The sequence below is a fragment of the Chiloscyllium plagiosum genome, unplaced genomic scaffold (assembly GCF_037043375.1).
Source record: "Chiloscyllium plagiosum isolate Xiang-an unplaced genomic scaffold, Cpla_swu_hap1 HiC_scaffold_25, whole genome shotgun sequence".
NCBI classification, from domain to species: Eukaryota; Metazoa; Chordata; class Chondrichthyes; order Orectolobiformes; family Hemiscylliidae; genus Chiloscyllium; species Chiloscyllium plagiosum.
The window spans coordinates 19,149,757-19,172,146 of NW_028270163.1; the positions used below are offsets into that span (position 1 = coordinate 19,149,757).

Consider the following 22,390-nt stretch of genomic DNA (forward strand, 5'->3'; position numbering starts at 1 on the left):
AATGCTGGAATTATGGCCATCCAATTTGTCACCAAAAGGAAGTAGACTCTGCATCCTTGCTGGAAGTAGCATTACAAGATGCAAGGTTCCAATATAAATGGTAAGAAGGCAGCTTAAATTGTCTGATCTGACTTAAAGATCTGGGCCAAAATATCCTGTCATTCATGAATGGAAAATTGATTATCAATCTAGAAATGAGGATAGCAGATCACCTGTCATTTGCACACGAGTCTATATGTTATGGGAATTAGGCTTTAGGTGTTAACAAATGAGTTGAGTCAAATTGTCCCATGTGTTATTCACTTCCAGGCCTGTAAAAGTGCAGAAATAAAACCACCGTTCACTCCTGCGGGCATTGACTTCTTATGGGTGTGCCGGTTTGAGTTGAATAGTGTGCACATTTCATCATTATTTTTCCACCTCATAAATGATAAAATTGCAAACAGTCCATATTGTGCACCTTTAGAACTAGTTCAACAAAAGTGTGTCTCGTCATTTCTTCATTGCTGTTGGAGACTTAATAGAAGAATGGGTTTTAACATTCTTGACCTTTTTGAAAATGATCTGTTCAAATTTTATCTTGTTGAGAAATATTTAACTCCATTTTTGTCTTTCTACTGGAAATAAAGTTGAACTTAGACAATATGCCCACATAACAAGCACAGTGGTGCAGGTTCTTTAAGTGGTGAAGTTATAGTGTCAGCTATAAAGGAAAATGACTAAGTAGGGGCTGGAAGTTCCCAAACTTATATATCAGCTACTTGTCAATTGATGGAACAGTGTGTAGAACATTGAGGGTTTGTGGCCCACTCCCGGGCTCGAACACCGAAACCAAGGTTGACACAGGTGCAGTACTTGCAATGTTCCGCTGATGGAGGTACTGTCTATCAGATAAAATGTTGCACTAAGTTGGATGTGTTAGATCCTGAGAACCATGGTTTTTTTGGTCAGTAATGTGAAGGATAGGGAAAAGACAGAAGATTGATGCGAGTGCGATGGGCAGAATGGCCTCTTTTTGCACCATAATAATTGTGTCTCTGTGACTATTTTTTCGAAGAGCAGGGGAGTTATCTTCAGTGTCCAGGTCAATATTTATCATGCAGACAAGAACACTACAACAAATAATATGGTGGTCATCACAAGCTGTGTAGGAAGCTGTATGTAAAGTGCATTTCTTACAGTACTGCAATTACTACACTTCAAAATGTATCATTAGCGCTTTGAGACATCTGGTGATCATGGAACACACTGTAGAAATGGAAAGTCGTTCAGAGCAAAGAAAGATTTTTGAATAATCCAGATTATGGCATATAGGACTGCTTGTATTGAACTGTCATGAACAATGGAAACATAAGTTCTTAGCAGGTTATAAAGAGAAACACCAGACAATGTAGCTTCAAGAGCTTCAACAAACAAGAAGATGAACGTCAAAGGGACTTAGCACAATTGACTTATTTGATTTGTGGAACCCTTAAATTCTCAAAATTATTTTGAGTTTTTGAACTGTATGAAGAAACCTGATTGAGAACATCTTGGATCCAGAGATTCATTGAGAAGGTTTTGAGACCACCCTTGCACGTTGTTTTGATGAAAGTAGACAAAGAGAGATTCTATATGGAACCATTCCTGAAAAGTATACTTTTTCAGGAAGAGAGAGTGAAGACGAAAGAGAAAAAGAGACTCCTGAAAACAGCTGGTGGCCTGCTGTGACGCAATTGTGCAATTTCAAGTGCATTGCCTGTAGAAACAAAAACCAGGAATCCGCCTCCCCGCCCCAACTCGCCCTCAAAATCTGCTGGTGGGAAAATCCTACCAGCATAAGAATACTCCCCCCATCAAACGACATCTCAACTCCTGAATCTGAATTGAAGTGTTAACCTCTTTTGCCTTACCAGCAAGGAACTCTTCAGTACTGATGATTACTTGTTTTAATCTTGGTATATGTAATTTCATGTTAATTACTTTAATTCTCCATCCCTAAGAAACCTTCGGTAATTACTTTTAATAAACTAACTATTAACCTGTTTAAAACAAAAGCTTGACTTGCTGGTTTGCTTTACCTTGAATTGTTACAAATTAAAAAGAGGGCTACGTGAACTCTTTTTCCTGACCCTGTGATGGACTTGATCGGCATTTGTGACACGAACACTGCTAGTCTTTTTTGTATCAGTTACCAAAGTTTAACTTGTAATGTTTTACCTTTAAATCAAGCTAGTTCCATAACAGTAGAATATTTTCCATGTAACTCATGTCAATTCTTATCAAACTTGCACTCCTGTGTCTCTTTGAGATGGCATGTTTTTACTGATTAGATTAGATTACATTACAGCATGGAAACAGGCCCTTCGGCCCAACAAGTCCACACTGACCCGCCGAAGCGCAACCCACCCATGCCCCTACACTTACCCCTTACCTAACACTATAGGCAATTTAGCATGGCCAATTCACCTGACCTGCACATCTTTGGACTGTGGGAGGAAACCGGAGCACCCGGAGGAAACCCACACAGACACGGGGAGAACGTGCAAACTCCACACAGTCAGTCGTCTGAGGCGGGAATTGAACCCGGGTCTCAGGCGCTGTGAGGCAACAGTGCTGTACAAAACTGAAAGTCATTACCTTGAGATTCCTTGTAGGTTGATTCTTTTTATATATCTAAAATTTTAAATAATAAAACGTACATTCTTTGTTTTAGAATTATTAATTGTGATTTTTGGTTTTGAACAGGTTTGTAACTCGCCCAGATGTCAAAGAGAAAAGATTGCCAGATTTCTTGGATTGGATGCTGACCTCATTATCTAAAGCCAGTCAGACAATGGAAGGCATGGTTGTGATAGATGGAATGCTTCAAGCTCTGGTAAATGCTTGATTATGTGGATCACATTTTAATTGGATAAGTTTAAATATTGCATATTCAATGTTTGCTTTCTGCATGAAATTTTTAAGGGACATTATGATATGAAGAAAATATGCACATTTTTTGCTTTCCATTTCATTTCTAAAATATTTTTTCTTCCTCCTTCATCATCTCTCCTTTTGGCATCCAAACATTCTCCAGTAGAATCGTTAGGTGACTTCCTGGACCCCTCCTTAGTTACTGTTCGTCAAGTGTGCAAAAGTGGCATCAAATGAGGAACATGGAGTTAGTATTAGGAAGATTCAGACTTGACCACATAATCCAGATTGATATTCCAGTTGCAGGCCAATGTAAAATGATACAGTTTGTCGTGAGGATTTCTCCAGTATTACCTCAGTCACCACCATCTAAAACTGATGAGCAAGTAGTGAATGAGTTTGAAATTCCATGTCACATGATATGAAATAACTTCACCAGCACAATAAATGAAATTCTGAACCTGATTTTGTCAATAAGCATAGCCCATTCAAGACTAGCTTAATGACTGTTCATATGTTATGTTATCCACTGATGGTATGCAATTCTGTTTAATAAATAAAGAACAGTGACATGCGTTCTATGAATTGCTTGATGCTCTTTAATTTTCAATACTTAACTGTCACCGTAGGGTATGAATGATTCATCCAAATTATGCATGGCACATATACCATAATTTGAGTCCAGAATATACAGAAACTATTTGCCCTTTGAGCACAACTTGAAATGGCAGTTGCACAAGTAATGCCTTAAGGAACCTGCTTTCAAACTGAATATACTAAGTTATTGTGCTACAGTTGACAACATGATATTGACTGTAAACATTGAAATATATTTGTTATGGTGCATTGCCAAGCTCTGAGCTGGACTGGAAAATAGTTTCATCTTGAGGGACCTGTTTGGTCATCTGTGATTACTGAAAAGGAGTGTTCATCTCTTCCTACACTCCTTTTTGGGCTTCATATCTCTCAGGACATAACTTTTTTTTTGCTGGACCAGTTGAACACCTGTAAAATCTACCTCATGCAGCTGGATTTTCTGTAACTCATCATAAACTGAAAATGTCTTTATTATTCCTTGTTTTCCTGTCTCTTAATATGTAGGTCAGAAGCTGATTTCTCATCTAACTTATAGCCTGAGAGAGAATTATCAGAGATTTCTACCTGTATCAAATTCCCAGGGTAACATCATACCTTGTACTTCTCCTGAATCTTTACATTTGTTATTCTGAAAATAATGTCATAATAAAGTAAAGATCACAAACGTTGAGGTATCCCTGTTGTATCGAGTTCAACAGCTTTAGTTATGCAAATATCTGGAATTTGAGTAACTAGGAGAAAGTAGGACTGCAGATGCTGGAAACGTCAGAATCGAAAAATGTGGTGCTGGACAAGTACAGCAGGTCAGACAGCATCCGAGGAGCAGGAGAGTTGGGCTTATGCTCGAAACATCGACTCTCCTGCTCCTCGGATGCTGCCTGACTTGCTGGAATTTGAGTGTCAGCAGACTCTAACCTTAATCTTAAAGCCATACAATCTTTCTGTGGCTTTAACACTTGTTAGTTGTGATACCTAGCCCCTTATCAAATTCTCCGTGCTTATACCTGCTCTGCCTCCACCTGTGATCTCCGTCATGGTGACACTCCTGTCAACACATTAGGTACCAAATTCCTCTGATACTTCGCTTCTCTTTGCACAGCAAACCGATTTTGCCCATCAACCTCCAAATTTAAGGTCCTTGTTAAATACAATCACCTACCTAAAGTTTCCCCCAATCTTTGTTGCTCAACAAATCCTCGTTGTAGGTGGTGTCTGGGACCTTCCATTGCCTTTCCTCTGAATTCATTTTATCTTCTTCCAAAGCAATTCCTCTGTACAATTATCTCATTCAAATTCCTAGCCAGTGCCTGAAAGTTTATTGCCTGTGGTTGCTGTACTACTGTTGTATTGAATACTGTTATCTTGTTTGGGCATTCTGTTTGACCATAATCCAGATTTCCTCCTGTTTCTCACTTTCATGCTGTGCTGCTTGCACTATTGATCTCACCCATTGGATCCATCTTGTGGGGGAAGGCTGTCCTATGCCAGTTTGATTACCTTTTAGATGATTTTTAACTCTTGAAATATTTATTCATGTTTTCAGCATAAGAGTATAAGATACACAAACGCAGAATTCTGCTATTCAACACATTGAGTCTGCTCTGCCATTCGATCATGACTAGGAACTTAGAAGCATAGGAATTAGGAGCAGGAATAGGCAATTTAGCCTGTTCAGCTCATTCTGCCACTTAACCTAATCTCTACTCCACTTTCATGTCTATTCCCTATAGTGCTTTATCCCACTTTTGATCTGTTGATTGATTCTGCCTCCATTGCACTCTGGGGAAATGAGTTTCACAGCCCTCTGAGAAATATTTTCTTCTCATCTCAAAATTGAACCTATCTCCTGTCACTGTAAATCTAGGCCCTCTTGTTTTAGACTGACCCACAAGGGGCAACACCAGTTCAGTGTCCACCATATCAATTTTGTATACTTCAATCACCACCACCACGGCTGCCCCCCCCCCCCTCCCCCTCCCCAACCCCGCCGCTGCTGCCAATATTCTTCTGAACTCCAGCAAGGTCGAACCTAAGCTATTCATCTGCTCCTCGTTAGATAGCACTTTGACCCCTGGAATCAATCTGGCGAACTCTTCTGAACTACTTCCTGTATCACCACCACCTTCATCAAATAAGGAGACCAAAGCTGGGCACAATACTCCAGGTATGCTCTCACCAGCACCTTATATAATTGTAACAACACTTTTTACTTTTATAATCCTGTCATTTTGCAATACTTGCCAAGGACATTATTGCCTTCTGCAATAAATGGCTGCCGTGTTTATCAACATCCTTCTCCTGCCTTCTCCCAGTGACCCTTGATCCCCTTATTAGTCAAGAACCTATCTACCTCTGTCTTAAATACACTCACTGACTTGACCTTCATATCCTTGTGTGGCAATGGATTCCATTGACACATCACCTGGCTGAAGAAATTACTTCTCATTTCAGTTCCAAAGGGTTTTCCCTTCACTCTGAGGCAGGCCCTCAGATACTAGTCTCTCCTACCAGTGGAAATATCTCCGTCACCACTCTATCCAGACCCCTCTCAATATTCTGTAAGTTTCATGAGATCCCCTCCCTCATCCTTCTAGGACTCCTAAATCCTTTGTGCTTTAGTTTTCCGAAGCCTTTCCCCATTAAGAAAATAATCCATGCCTCTATTCTTCCTATCAGAGTGCACACCTAAACTGTCTTCCATCTGTCACTTCTTTACCCACTCTTCCAGCTAGTCCAAGTCCTTATGCAGCCTCCCTGCCTCCTCAACAATACCAGTCCCTCCATCTACCTTTTGCCATCTTACAAACAATGCCCTTGGAGGTGAGTCTTCAATTTTTGGAACCTGTTGGACAGCCTTGGAGAGTTGATAAGACTGCATTTGTCGCTCAACTACAGCCTCAAATACCTTTCATAAGAGGGTCAGAACTTGTTATAAAGGATTCATATTATGTCCACAAGTGCTTACCTGTGTTCTAATCATTTGAAAAACAAGCGCCGAAACTAGTGAACAACAGGGCCATTGCACATTATGTTAAGTTCTTTTGCTTACTTTTTTGATCATGTACTTTGCTGCTTAAGTCTTTCCACTAAGTCTTTAAATAGCTTATGTTGGGAGGGGAGGCATATTGTTTTACAAAACAATTTTATTATTTACCTTCTGCAACATGTGCACAATCAACCTGAGCTTTGGCTATTTAAGTCCCTTTTTTTTTGCTCAATGGCTGCAGTGGATGTTGGAATGTGCACTGTGTAGGGTTCAGCTTCTACAAACTCGATTGCCCACATCAAATCTGACATTAAGTCTGGTCCCAGTTGTTCTTGACTGGCATTAACACTTTAGTCCTCACATACTGAATTTGAAATAGTTTGATTTTCTCTGGCATCCAGTGATCCTAATGTTCTTCCCTCAGATATTTTTCCTTTAGCTCAACCATTTGTGAGAGAGTCAGCAGCCTGCTTTGGATGTATATTCTGCAAGTAGCTTGCCAAACTCACCTCCCATGACTTTTAACTGCTTTCTCAGAACTAATTTTTTCAGTAAGGCTTTTAGCCTAATGTTGTAGATTTCACTCTTCTTGGCTTGATGTGAATTCCTTTACCTACTTCACTTTCTGGATCAGCTTGAGTTGTTTAATTTTGCACTGCGGCCTCTTGTTTTGACTCTCCTAGGTAATTGTTTGGAGAAGAGAGGATACTATTGGTTATGCAACTTCATACCTGGATAAATAAGATGTTTGGACCAGATATTCTTTGTGTTCTTTGTATGTTTCTACATAATCATTATATAATAATTTACATGATATTAATGATTTGGAGGAAAGAAATGAATGTACTGCAGCCAAATTTGCAGATGAGACAAAAATAGTTTGAGCGGCAAGTTGAGAAAGAGAAACAAACAGTTTACGGAGAGATACTGTGAGTGAGTAAAAAAGTCAGCAAATGGAGTACAAAGTAGCAAAATGTGAAGTTTTCATTTTGTAAAAGAGAACCAAATTACAAAGTGTGATATAAATAAAGAAAAAAGTGTGGAAAATTGCAACGCAAAGGGACTTGGAGGTACTTGTTCCTGAAACACAGAAAGCTAGCACACAGGAGCAGCAGTTAATAAAGAAGGTTAATGGAATGCTTTCCTTTATTTCAAGTGGGTTGGAGAGTAGTAGTTGGTAAGTGTGCAACTGTACAAGGTACTGGTGAGACCACATCTCCAGTTGTTTGAGCAATTTTTGTCTCCTTGTTTAAAGAAAGTCATGCTATCATTGGAGGTAGTTAAGAGAAGGATCATTTGGAGAGTAAAAGATGAAGAGTGTTCAGAATCAAGGGTATAATATGTTGAGGTGGAAGGAGGAAGCCTCATTATCTCCCTTTCTTACTTTATTGAAGAACTCAATTAGTTTGTGAAATATGACTGGTCATATGTTGATTTCTATTTATTAACCCATAATTTTACAAATGTCAAGTCATCTATTTGTAGAATTTTATCTCCGTGATCCCACCATCCATGTTAGGCAAGGGGCCTTCAAATGCTGGATTTTTCTCTCCTCGTTCTTAACTGAAGATGTAGCAGTTTTAATACTCTACTCTGTCACACTTGAAAAGGAAACAGACATTTGTGACCAGGACCTTTACATGTGCTATCCTTATTTACCTCAGTAACCTACAATGCATTGTTTCTGGGCAGGGTGACTGAATAGCCAAACTGAGCATAATGCATATTATAATATAGATTTAACAGTCTTGAATCACTGACATAACTTCTGTTGCAATGAAGGTTTTCGTAGCTGAAGCACAAGATTCACCTTTGTGCTTGTTTTAATGTAGAATTGTGATTTATGTACTCTCACCAAATTAAAATTATAACATGAAGGAAAGTATCTTAAACATTGAATTATGTAATTAAGGCACATACAATACTGTAATTATTTCAGAAGAAGATAATTAGCATACTACAGATAACCATGGACTCCTAAAACAGGAGGAGGTTATTCAACCCATCATGTCTGTGATGGCCTTTGAAAAAATTGTTCTATCCCATTACTCTTTTCCAAAAGATCAACAAAATTTTCCCTTTCAACTATTTATCCAGTCACCTTTTGAAAGTTACCGTGGTACTGCTTCCAGCCTACTTTCAGTTGGTGCATTCCAGATCATAGCTTGTTCTGTAAAAATAAGCTTAATGTGTTCTGATTTTTCTCATTCCAGTACCAGTGACTTTCTCAAGTCACAATGGGTACTTTCAGAATAATGTCTTGTACCAGCTACTTTGCTAACCTAAAGGCAAAACATTGTTAACCTGAAATCATATACAAGAGATTCCCTAACAAAACTTGCTTCTATGTGTTATTCTGAATCAACTGTTCTTAATACCTTAATAACTGATTCTCAGTTCAGACAATCACCATTTTAAAATGAACCATTTAACTGGAAATAGGAATTGTTAGCTGAGGCAAGAACAATAGTAAGCAATTACCATTCCGTTTTGTCCAAATGCTATTTTTCTTGAATTAGGGATTATCTAATTATCTGCTTATTCCTACCAGTCCTTGGAACTTGTAGATCTTTAATTGGGTCACTCCATTCCTTGTGTATTGCTCGTGGTGAATTGGGAGGCTGAATAGTCTAGTTTAAATATGATCAGGTGTTATATTGATGTAGTTTGAAGCATCACATTTCATTGTGATATTTTGGTACAGCTTCAAATAAGAGAAATTAATCTGTGTCGAATAACATTACGATATTAGCTCAGGTAATTCTAAAAGGAAATTAATTTTTTATTGTCAGAATAATGTATCACTGAAATCCTGATAGCAAAACATTGTGTTATTTTATTGCAAACATTGGCTATGCATTTTTGTAAATTAATTCAAGAGAACAATGCATTTTAGTTGTAAAATACTTTACGTAAGTTATTGATATAAGAGGAACAGTGGTATTTGTGGACTACATTCTTTTACAAAACAGGTGCATAGCCTTGGGTTTTATTTCCTTAATCCATACCTTTAATTATGTTTGTAGGTGCAGTTTACAAATACTGATTGTTGAACTATTTACCTGGGTGGGGTTAATGTTTCAATTTTTTTCAACTTTGGCTCACAAGTTTCATGGCTGACATTTTTGATTGTATTTGTTAGGGTTACATGTAACCGTGGCACTGGGTGTTGGCAAGCACTTAAAAGTGACGTGAAGGAAAATTGAATGACTATTCTGTTTTTCTCCTAAAGCCCAATCTGATGCTTCCCTGATATTTAAGCTTGTTTATTTTGTGACCGGTTAAGCAAGGCATAGCTTCCCAATTTTGAATGTGTTTTATGATGGGAAGCAGAGTTTGTCTTAGCATGCCGACATTAGACAGGAAATTTGGCCTGGTTGTTTCTTCTGATCATTATAAAATAACTGCTGCTGGAAGTATGTTGTCCCTTGGTGAAACAAGGTCAGATCTGAATATAATGTCCCCTGTGGTTAAATAGTCTGACTACATCTGAGATGGTTTATATTAAGTGATCTAGTGCCCTTAAATTTATATGTCAGCAAAATTTGGTGTCTTGTAGAAGAAGGAAATTGCTGTGAAAAATAAGTGAGAAAAAATTGTGAAACCTTTACCCTCAATTCTTTATTTTGCATGGTGTGCTGCTTCTGGAACCTTCATGTGACATTTATCATGACAAACAAAGTAATCGGTAATAAAGTAGGCAACATCTATGTTGGTTTTTTAAAGTAGGTAAGTAGCAATCATGATATCACAATTGTAATGTAATCAAAACAGATGAGCTACTTAAAACAGGTTTTCCCAACCAGTAATATGCTTTAATAAGTAAAAAAAATGGACATATTATAAAGAGAATATTGAAATGATATTAAGAAAAACTCAAAAGATGTACAAATAAATTCCCTAGGTCTTCTAATATCTTGCTGTTTTGTATTGGTGCTAAAGACAGTTTGGAAATTTATGAATAGAAACACAAGACGCTTTTGGAAATGTTTTGGGTTTAAGTTTGCAGACCATGTTTCTGAAATCTCACTGGTCCCTTTTTTTTGTATACCAGAGTAATTCAAAGTGAAGGGGGTTTTTGGAGATACAGGTCATTCTAATGTAAACACAGATTTCCTGTAACACGATTGATAAATTGGGGACACTGTTTCTAGGTACAAAGTTTTAAAATGTATGTTGGCTGTAACAGAATTACATTGCCAGCACTAAGCGCTGTTTCTAAAGTGTGATTTTTCTATAATGTGAGGTTACACAGGAGCACAACCATCGCATTATGAAAGAACGAGTGTATTTGTGACACCTTGTGCCAATAGCAAACAACTAGTGCTACATGGATGCAAAATAATCCTCCATTGATTTGGACTGTGTACCTTAATGTTGGAAGAATTTTTGTTTTACAATTCTTATGTATTCAGTTTGGCAAATGAGCACTTTTTCTTCCAAGGTTGGATTGAAAGTTTTTCGGTAAAATTTAGCTTGTTTGGCATAGTTTACAGTTAGCTTGATTTGTGGTAGCACGCTTTTCTGTGAAATGAAATGCTGCCAGTGCTATCTCCATTTCATTATTCATCATTGGGCTCTGTGTTACTGCTGACAAATGCTCAGAACTGCATCACCATTCCTCTGTCAATTGCTCCACTATCTCTGATTTGCCACACTACTTCGCCAGCATCCAGTATTGGATGAGCAGAAATGTCCTCCGTTAAATAATGGGAAGATGGAAGCCATTGTTTCTGGTCTCCAAGCCAAACACTGTCCCTTATCAACTGATTCTGATCTGCTATACTTTATATAGGTTATCACTGGTGTAAATTAATACTGATCAAAAAAATTCAAGTTTCACAGTTGCCCGGAGAGGAATCTTCCATATTTTAGGATTAGATTGAATAATGTCCTTGAATTTTCACAGCTTTTTCAGTGGTATGTGCTATTATTGATGTTCAATTAGGGCTTTGGTGTCTGTTGCTGCAGTGTAGGTGTTGCCATTGTGCCTTTTAGCTTTCTGAATTCATATATTCAAGATAGAACATTTCTTTACTTATTGCAAATGTTTTCTTGCTTTTCCAATAATCTTGCTGCTATTTCTGCTTCCTTCATGTATACTTCCAAAGCTGTTCCCTCCAAGTTCTGACTTGATGAATGTTATCTCTTGAATTTTTAATGTATTTTAAGAGACCTAAAATCGATAAACATGAAATTTGCATGTACATCTAACATTGTCCATTAGAAAAATTTGAATGTGAGTGAGGAATGTCTACAATGCAACAGCATACATTGTAGCTTTCAATTCCGAACATTTCATATTTCGATCACTGTTTCCATTTCACTCTTTGTGCAATTTATTTTCCTAAATTGCTGATGGAATATTTCTCTTGTCATATTCTATTACCTGAATTAATTATTTTCAACAGATCAATCCTTGTTTGATTTCAAATTCCTGATCAAAATAAGTGAATATGTATTGATAACCGTGTACATGTACAGTGCACAAAATTAATGCCTTATTTCATTTGGAACACTTGATCAAATGATACTGGGTGAAACAATATTATGAAGATGCCAAAGTTTGAAGGGTGAAGGCATGATAGATGCGTGCAAAACTGCTTTATTTTCTAGGAATTGAAGTTAAATTGTTGATGACATTTGTTACTATTTTCCTTCAATTTGTACTTAAAATAACAACAACAAAGTTTGTACATCCTCCCAGTTGTCTTTTGATGATTTTTAAGAAAGGAATTTTTAGTTTTGAATGAATTCCTCGTAACTGTTGCTGAACATAGGTACTGAATTCCTCAAAAGATCAAGTTGAAGAGCGTGCTTGTCAGGATTGAAATTGATACACAAAGCCCATTGTAAATAAAACAGCTCCCTTCTCTCCTCCAAGTTGCTCAAAACTGTCAATTGGTTTGTTTTTAATTAGCAGAACAAATTGACAAATTAGCTGTGCTCTTTTATTTAAATTTTTTTTTGTTTCCTCACAGGCACAACTATTTAAACATGGAAAAAGAGATGACTTTTTACCCTTTGGTATGATGTTATACTTTATGCAACATATTTTATTTAAATGAAATTGTGATTTAACCTGTAAAAGAGGGTGGTACTTCATTGGAAGGTTAATGCAGTGCAATGCAATGTACCGTTCTAGTTCTGTACTATAATTTGTAATGCCAAGTTGAAGTACATGTGGGGCACGTATGTGTTCTGGACTTTAAAATGGTGAACTTGTTTTTCAACTTTGGTCATTGAATCAGTTTTCTGTTTCTTGGTTCAGTTGTTCCAAAATACATTCCTCCAGCAGAAGTGATGCTTGGAAATAAAAAGGAAACTCGTAACACTTTTTGCTTTATAATTTAAATCTCAAGTTTTGCTATGTTGGAGGCATATTCAAATAGTGAACAAAATTGTGTGACCACCAAGTGTTTTAGCAAGAAAATGATATAAGGTTAAACAATGTGTGCATATAGAAAATAAATAATACATTCGGCATAATTCATGCCATTTGGGAGTTTTTAAGTATCAATTCTTGGGTGGTACTTAAATTCGGTTTACGTTTTATATGATAATGCCACTTGTGACTCCCTATTTAGAGACAACAACCTGAGAAATGTATCACTGTGTCAGTTTGTTTTATCAATAAATTCAAAATTTAATTAGGAGAAACAAATTTAGTTTGCATTTAGAAAGCCCCATTCACATGTTCCAAACTGCTTTACATGGGGAATAGGAAAACATTAATAAAATAAGAGTGTGACATGAGCCAAGTTGTGTGTGTTGGGGGCAGTGACTAATTTAGAAGTACAGGTTTCTTCACCTAGATGTTGGACATGTGTTTTCTCCCTTTGGGGCAATCTGGAACTAGTGGGCACCGTTTCAGAATATAGGGTCTCCCATTTAAGGTGGAGATGTGAACGAATTTTTCCTTTGAGCGTTGCCAGTATTTAGAATTTATTCTTGAGAGAGGCTGGATCATTGAATATTTTCAAGGCTATATTAGTCAGAGTTTTGTTCAACTTGGAAGTGAAAAACAGACAGGGAAGTGAAAAACAGACAGAAAAGTGAAGATAAGATGACAACTGCAGTCTTATCGACTGATAGAGCTTAAGGGACTGAAAGGCCAACTCCTACTCCTATTTCTTATATTTTTATGTTCTAAGTGTGAAGAGACTCATGGAGTCAAAGTAGATACTTCCCTCTTGACGTCTGTGCTGTCAAAAGTGGAGAATATTCAGAAAATGACTTGTAGAAAACCAGAATTGAAGGACCGAAAAGTGGTTTGGGATAGATGCAAGTAAGGACATATTTAAAGAGTGCTTTTGGAGAAAGGCAGTAGAAAATAATGAGACATAAATTTAAAACTGACCAATGGAAAGCCATAGGGGCTTACCCTGACAGCTCTAATAGCTTGGAAGTGATTGGGAACCATGCTAATTTGAAGAGGAGAAGGAGGAATAAAATGAAGAACTGCTAAAAGCCTATTTGCTGGTACTTCTGGCTGATGAGTCTAAGGACTACTTGGAACCTTTAAAAATTGCCATCAGAATTTGTGAACAATTTCTGAAATAGGCATGGACAAAAACGTTTATTTCAGAAGCATCTTCCAGGCCTAGATAAAGCTGGCTATCTCAGCTGTTCTGAGGCAACACGGAAGATTTCTGAACTTTCAGCCCTAAATCACAAACTATTCCTTCATTAGTTCTAAACCAAGGAGGTTTTATCTCCATTCTTTTTCCTAGTCCCATGGTAATGATTCACTGGATTAGTTTTCGGTCTAAGGCAACTTGGTTTGGTCGTCACCTACACTTTGGTTTCAGATCGAAAGACAAACTGTCCTCTTGATATGACCAGTACATACCATGGTTTTGATGAAGAACTGATTCCAATGACAGAAGGGAACTGGAGGTAATTCAACTCAATTAGCATGAATCAAGTTGTTGCCTCCACAAGATAATTTATCTTCTACACGAAAGCTCTTGATAAAACTCAAAAGATGTCTAGTATTCTCTCCTGATGACATTTTGATTGTTTGTGAAGTTGCATCATTTGAACCCACTGAGCCAGTGACCATTGATAGAGCACTCCTTCCTTAGCCAGTGAGGATCAACAAATTGTGACCTCCAGGCCTCTCAGTATGGTCATGAGAGCAATCTTTTTGCCGGTGGCTTAATTCCATGTGCTTCTTCCAGCAGTGCCGGGGACACTGAGATATTTCATCTTGTGTGGACATCAGCTTAGCTTGGTCGTTAGTAACATGTTAGAGCCCAAAACGCTTTTGCAATTATATAGAATAACAAAACTAGAGGTTAACAATATAATAAAACAAGAACGCCGTGCTGGAAATCTGAAACATAAACAGCGATTGCTGGAGAAACTCAGCAGTGTGGCAGCTTGTGTGGAGAGAAAGGAGATGGAAATGTGTTGCTGGAAAAGCGCAGCAGGTCAGGCAGCATCTAGGGAACAGGAGAATCGACGTTTCGGGCATTAGCCCTTCTTCAGGAATGATGATTCCTGAAGAAGGGCTAATGCCGGAAACGTCGATTCTCCTGTTCCCTAGATGCTGCCTGACCTGCTGCGCTTTTCCAGCAACACATTTCCATCTCTGATCTCCAGCATCTGCAGACCTCACTTTCTCCTGTGTGGAGAGAAAGAAGAGTTGAGGTTTTGAGGATGGTGACCCTTCTTCTAGACGTTAACAACATACTGCCACTCCAATCCCTCTTTTGAAACACACAAGTTTTATTTCCTAAAAATAAATTAAGTATAAATTCATCCTAAAATGTATGATATGAAAATTGTTAACTTTTTAAAGTACTATTCTCTGACAATGGCTCGCAAAAAAATCATGGCAAGTTTCATAATGGAGTTCTACAAAATTGAAGAATAGGTTCAGCTTCTTCCTGGGTGTTGCTCAAACGAAAGAGACACAAGAATTCCAATATTAAATGTGACTAGGAGACAAATCAGGATTAATATTTGAATTAGTTTTCCCATTTATTTCTAGTTCAACCAACTTTGCACATTGTAAACAGCATTTTGAATAATTCTTTGAAATTGGTTTGTTCTCTAGCTCCAACAGTTTTGAAGTGCCTCGATGAACGTAACATTCCTGAGTGTAACCACACTATTCTTCGCAAACTGGGCATAAAACTCATTCAAAGGTTGGGCCTTACATTTCTGAAACCGAAGATTGCTAAATGGAGGTAAGTGTGACGACAGACTAAGGTTCTTCAATCAACAGTTTTGCACTTGAGGTACAGAGGAAGTTGAAAAATCAGTTTGTTGTGGAATAAAATGGTTAGCTAGAAATTAGTTTCGGTCAAAGTTCCTCACTCATGTTTTTCATTTTGATCTATCCAGCAGGAGTAGCACAGTTTCACTGTTAATTGTGCCCCACTGTTCCAACAAATCCTCTCAATACATACGAAATCCTAATTAGACCACCAAAATGGTCAGTTTGCCTGACTGACTGCTATTCAGGAAAAAAAAATCATGTCCGTTTTCATCACTAACAGAAATAACTTTTTATTTATTGTAACGTAGGAAAGGATTACTAATTTACTATCATTATACATAAACCATAAAACTCCAAAGAGACAGACAGACAGGCACACAGATACAGGCACACAAAGTTTAGATCACAAGGATCAGTCAAGTTGTCTGTCTCAAATCCATTTGATCGTTAGCACAAATAACGTACCGTTGTCTGTAAAGCAATGGTCACTCTTCACCTTGATAGTTTATCTGAAAGATCTAAGTTTTGTTGGATTCTTTTGTTTCAATTTCTTGGCCTTTCTTTAGCTTACACATGCAGGAAGAGACAGATGTTTTCAGCCCACCTACTCTGGAGATCTATGGCAAGCTGCACCTCAACCAATCCTAGGGATGTTGTCAGCTAGACCTAAGTCCAAGACTGTTGGTGCACTCTGTTTGAAAGTGTCCCCCTCACTGTTTCAAAAAAGCAATATTAACTGGTACAGCTAAGCAGATGCACCATTGGATTTTTTTCAAATATAAAAACTTTTTGTAATTTCAGCTGTACCCCAGTCCAATTCCATTCTAGTTTACTGTCCAAAAGGAGGAAAAACTGTGATCCCTTCCAAAAGATGCAGATGAAGCAACACATTTATATTGTCTGTCCAAATTTTGATTACAACAGATAAGTTTCTAATCAAATGTGGAAATAGTTTTGGCCTTTTGAATTTCACCTTGCATGGTAGGTATACCTAACCAAGGAGTGAAGTTTGAAGTGAGACAGAAGAAAGATGGATACTATTTTTCTTGGGTTTGGGAGTGTAAACGTGTTTTTTGAGTGCATTGATCATTTTAGGTTTTTTTTGTTTGGTTTTTAACATGTTCTTTTTAAATTATTGTCTGAGTTAGGAACAAATTGATTCCTTTCCTTGTGACCCATTGTGGGAACAGAGTTTGAATTTAAAAAAGCATTTGATATTGACTCTGTATATAGAGGTTACATATAGTACAGAAACCAGTCAGCCAGGTTCCTTTCATGACAAATAAAAGACTCGTTTATTGCGAAGAAAATTTGCAAGCAAAACTGTGAAGTTTATTAACAAAAGATTTAAACTGGGTGAATATATCCAGCTGCCCTTCATGAAAACTAACACACGCATAAAAGTTGCATGACCACAGGGAAAAAAAATGTAATTCTCCAGATTGATATCTTACAAGTGCCTTGGCCAGTAACAGTTCAAATCAGAAAAAACAAATTTGCAGAATGTCCCAAATGTTGGGGTAGATGAAGTTACTTTACACACACATTGTCTTCCTGGATTATTTAAGGTTAGTCAGATTTCCTGTCTGAAGGTAGTGGTGTAGACTCGTACTCTCCTTTAGGAGCCCTCCACTTATGTTGAGGCCTTCTAGTTGGCTCTTCAATTGTCAAACATTGATAAAAGGGGTTTCAGAGAAAGGCAGAGATGGCAAAAGGTGTTGTATTTGAGGCACGTCATCTGAGATATTATTGTATTCAAATCCAATTCTTTTTTGGCACACAACTGTGATGTGACTCACTTTGAATGAGATTTCGCTTCTCCAATCAAGGAGGTTTTTCTGTTGCTGCTGTAACCAGAAGCTTTTGAAAGTATTCTTTCCAAAAAGGTCGAGATACATATATTATTTGTACAGTCAGTGATATTGGAAATTAATAATTTAGATAACATTATCATAACAGTGCATTTTTAAATATTTAGATATCAGCGTGGGAGCAGATCTTTGGCACTGAACTTACAAATGGCTGGTCAAGCTGCGAGCAGCATTTCATCTATACAGAAAATGGAATCAAGAACAGATAATAATGATGATGATGAAGAATATGACATCCCTGGAGAGATAGAGAATATAGTAGGTATGTTTGCAAAGAGTAAAACATATCATGTGCAAAATGCTTATGGACTACCATAATCTATCATTTTAGACAGCAGTTTGACATTTTTTTAATAAATGAACAATATTTTGAATAAACAAATTGTAATAGCACATTTTTCTGTATTAATTTTAGTCAACCAATTTCTGAAATTGTTTACTTTTAATTCTTTTCATGAGATATGGGAGCCACTGGCATTTGTTGTCCACCTTCAGTTGCCCTTGAACTGAGCGGCTTGCACTCAGAGTGGTTCAGAATTAATCACGTTGTGGTTCTGGAGCCACATGTAGGTCAGTGCAGGTCAGGATGGCAGATATCCTTCCCTAAAGGACAGTGATGAAGCAGTTGAGTTTGTTCAATAATTGATGATAATTTCATAATTGTCATTACTGAAATTAGCTTTTCTAATTTTAGATTTTAAATTCTACCAACGTTGCAGTGTAATTAAAAGAGTAAGAATTAGCACATGGCAGTAGGTTTTTATTTCTAGGATCCATTCACTGTTATTTTCCTCGCTGAGTAACTGAACCATACACACTGAGTGTGCTGGGTTAGCTGCTTTTCACAGGTATAGATATAGGGACATGGCAAATGTGTTTGTTTTAAAGATCTTTTGGTAAGTAAAGGCAAATTAGGTAGTGTTCCCATCCTCTATTGCTAAACACATTTAGTTATGTATTTTACTTCTTTTGAACACATGATATAATCATTCATAAACTGCGTATGTGAAATAGAAATCATGTGTTATTGATAAGATCAGTCACATTGCAGAGAAATGCTCCTTGTTTGAAAAATAATTTTGGATGTATTCTTGGAAAAAAAATACCTCACCTTATTAGGTATTCCCTTTATTTATTGTATGGACTTCTGAATTGTTTGTTCAGACTGTTGGAGTTGATGTATACCTATTTTATTATTTGCTTCCCTTCCTTGTTACTTGAAAATGTTGATAGCAGGTAGCAAATGACTTTTCATGCTCTTTCCGATGTTAGTTTGGATTGTTAAAGTTGTGAAATTAATTGTAGTAAACTGGTCAAAACTGTGGCTGTAGAATACTGATAGGGCGCACAATTGTCTTTTGATTTTTTTCTCTTATGTGGGATGCTGAGGCCATTTGCTGCACCCCTACTGCCAGATTAAGTGTCAGTAAGGATTAGGATTAAACCTGATACATTCTGAGCTGATATTCTAAATTCAGTTTCATGCTTAGTATGCAGAACCATTAGATGATCTGGAGTTCTCTCTTGTGTAGTTTGAATGTCCAGTGTATTTATATTCGTAAAGGGCGTAGTGTGTCATTTACTAAACAAAAGCGGTTGATACTCAATACTTGTGTGTTGGGCACAAAAGAGAGAAATTCACCTGCATCACCTTTGTAATCTGCCAAAGTATTGCCTTTGAAACGAGTATTGGTAAACTATAAACCTGTAACATAGAAAGAAAGGATGTTTTACATGAATGTTATGTCTATTACATTATGAACAATGAGGGAGTAAATGATATATTTGAAAGATGCTTTTTAATTTGTGAACATTAATGGAGAAATATATTCTCACCTGTTGATCATTTTTTTGTGACCCTTTTCTAGAGCAACTGCTATTTGGGTTGAAGGACAAAGATACTATTGTCAGGTGGTCTGCAGCAAAAGGGTAAGTAGGTTACCTTAGATTACCTGGTAATTCCTATTTTGCACTTAATTTTTAATTTTATGGTCATTGTCTCCACTGAAAATGAATGACATTGAAAGGCTAACTGATTTGTGATAACAGACACGTATCAAGCTAGGAAAACATATTAGAGGATTCAAATGCAGATAAATAAGGTTTTTCCTTGGAATGTGGAAAAATCTATGCAAGGGATATGAGACATTCTTTTATGTAGCAAATTATTACGATCTGAAGACACCATCTGAAAGTGTGGTGCAAGTACATTCAGCAATAACTTTAAAAGGGAATTATATATGAACTTGAGGAAAAATGCAAATTTATGCGAAAAGAGCAGGTAGATGGACCTAATTATATAGCCTGTTTGAAGAACCAGCAGCTGAATATAGACTGAATCTATCTTCTGTTATCTTGTAAGATTCTGACAAACTATTTTTGAGAAGATTTGCAGCTCAGTTTGAGGTTCAGGGTGTAAGTTTGCTTGCGAAGCTGGTAGATTTGTTCTCAGATGTTTTGTCACCATGCGAGGTAACATCATCAGTGAGCCTCCGATGAAGGGCTGGTGTTCTGTCCCGCTTTCTAATTACGTGTCTTGGTCTGATAAGGTGGGCGATATCATTTCCGGTTCTTTTTCTCAGAGGTTGGTAAATGGGGTCCAGATTGGTGTGTTTATTGATGGAGTTTGCGTTTGAATGCCAGGCCTCTAGGAATGTCCATGTGTGTCTCTGTTTAGCCTGTCCAAAGACGGATGTGTTGTTGAAGTAGTGTCTTCCCTCATCTGTGTGTAAGGATATAAGTGATAGCTCGTCTTGTCTTTTGGTGGCTGGTTGGTGTTGGTGTATCCTGGTGGCTAGTTTCCTGCCTGTCTCTTCGATATAAGTGTTTATTGCAGTCGTTGCAGAGTATTTTGTAAATGACATTTGTTTTGCTGGTTGTTGGTACAGGCTCCTTTAGTTCATCAGTAGTTGTTTCAGTGTGTTGGTAGGTTTATGGGCTACAGTGATGCCAATGGGTCAGAGTAGTTTGGTAGCCATCTCCAAATGTTTTTGATAATTGGTGGTGTGGCTAAACCCTTTGGATGTATTGTGTCATCTTGTTTGGATTTGTTGTTTAAGAATCAGTGGATAGTGTTCATCGGGTACCCATTGTTTTTTAATATGCTGTACAGGTATTTTTCTTCTGCTGCTTGTAGTTCCTGGATGCTGCCGTGTATAGTGGCCCTTTTAATAATATCCTGATTCAGTCCGTTTGTGGGTGTTTGGGTGATTGCTCCTGTAGCTAAATATCTGGTCTATGTGTGTTGCTTTCCTGTAGACGCTGGTCTGCAATTCTTCGTTGACTGTCCGTTGGTTTTCTCTTCCTCTTTGGTGAAATTTATGCCAGCAAGGATGTTGTTATTGATATTGTAGGTTTCCTCTAATATGTTCCGTTTTGTGATGACAAAGTGTCATCCACATGGCAGACCCAAAGCTTGGGTTGGATCGTGAGGAGGGCTGTTCGTTTGAGTACTTTAGGTAGTTCAGTTTTTGTCCAATGTGTGCAGGTGGGTTTCCTAACGCAGTTATGTAGATAGGCCAACAAGAGGCAAGGCCACATTGAATTTGCCACTGGGTAATGAACCAGATCAGGTGTAAGATTTGGAGGTTGGTCTGCACTTTGGTGATAGTGATCACAATTTTATTATGTTTACTTTAGCGCTGGACAGGGATAGTTTATACCACAGGGTAAGAGTTATGAGATAGGATTTATTATCATTTAGAAAGCAATAATTTGATTAGGGATAGTCAGCACGGTTTTGTGAAGGGTAGGTTGTGCCTCACAAACCTAATTGAGTTATTTGAGAAGATGACTAAACAAATGGATGAGGGTGAAGCGGTTGATGTGGTATATATGGATTTCAGTAAGGCATTTGATAAGGTTCCCCATAGTAGGCTATTGCAGAAAATACAGAGGTATAGCATTGAGGGTGATTTAGTGGTTTGGATCAGAAATTAGCTAAGTGAAAGAGGACAGAGGGTGGTGGTTGATGGGAAATGTTCATCCCAGAGATCAGTTACTAGTGGGGTACCGCAAGGATCTGTTTTGGGGCCACTGCTGTTGTCATTTTTATAAATGACCTGGATGCGGGCGTAGAAGGATGGGTTAGTAAATTTGCGGATGACACTAAGGTCGGTAGTGTTTTGGACAATGCTGAAGGATGTTGCAGGTTACAGAGGGATGTAGATAAACTGCAGAGTTGGGCTGAGAGGTGGCAAATGGAGTATAATGCAGAAAAGTGTGAGGTGATTCACTTTGGAAGGAGCAACAGGAATAAAGAGTATTTGGCTAATAGTAAGATTCTTGGTAGTGTAGATGAGCAGAAAGAGATCTGTGTCCCGTAGATCCCTGAAAATTGCCACCCAGGTTAATAGGGTTGTTAAGAAGGCATATGGTGTGTTAGCTTTTATTGGTAAAGGAATTTTGGAGCCATGACATCATGTTGCAGCTGTACAAAACTCTGGCACGGCTGCACTTGGAGTATTACGTATAGTTCTGGGTGCCTCATTATAGGAAGAATGTGGAAGCATTGGAAAGGGTGCAGAGGAGATTCACTAGGATGTTGCCTGGTATGGAGGGAAGGTCTAATGAGGAAAGGCTGAGGGACTTGAGGCTGGTTTCATTAGAGAGAAGAAGGTTGAGACATACAAGATGATCAGAGGATTAGATAGGTGGACAGTGAGAGCCTTTTTCCTTGGGTGGTGATGGCTAGCATTGAGGGGTGATAGACATAGGACAGATGTCAGAGGTAGTTTCTTTACTTAGAGTGTAGTAAGGGCGTGGAATACCCTGCCTGCAACAGCAGTAGACTCGTCAGCTTTAAGGGCATTT

At 37.8% G+C, this 22,390-nt stretch overlaps 1 protein-coding gene across 1 annotated transcript in view; it reads left to right on the forward strand.

Annotated features, from left to right (window-relative positions):
• The window catches only part of tbcd (tubulin folding cofactor D), a 287,792-nt gene that overhangs the window by 61,355 nt on the left and 204,047 nt on the right, over positions 1–22,390 (forward strand). The window contains exons 7-11 of the mRNA XM_043714487.2: positions 2,728–2,857; positions 12,460–12,505; positions 15,543–15,675; positions 17,686–17,840; positions 19,447–19,507. Of these exons, the coding sequence (XP_043570422.2) occupies positions 2,728–2,857; positions 12,460–12,505; positions 15,543–15,675; positions 17,686–17,840; positions 19,447–19,507 (525 nt within the window). The remainder of the gene's footprint in view (positions 1–2,727; positions 2,858–12,459; positions 12,506–15,542; positions 15,676–17,685; positions 17,841–19,446; positions 19,508–22,390) is intronic.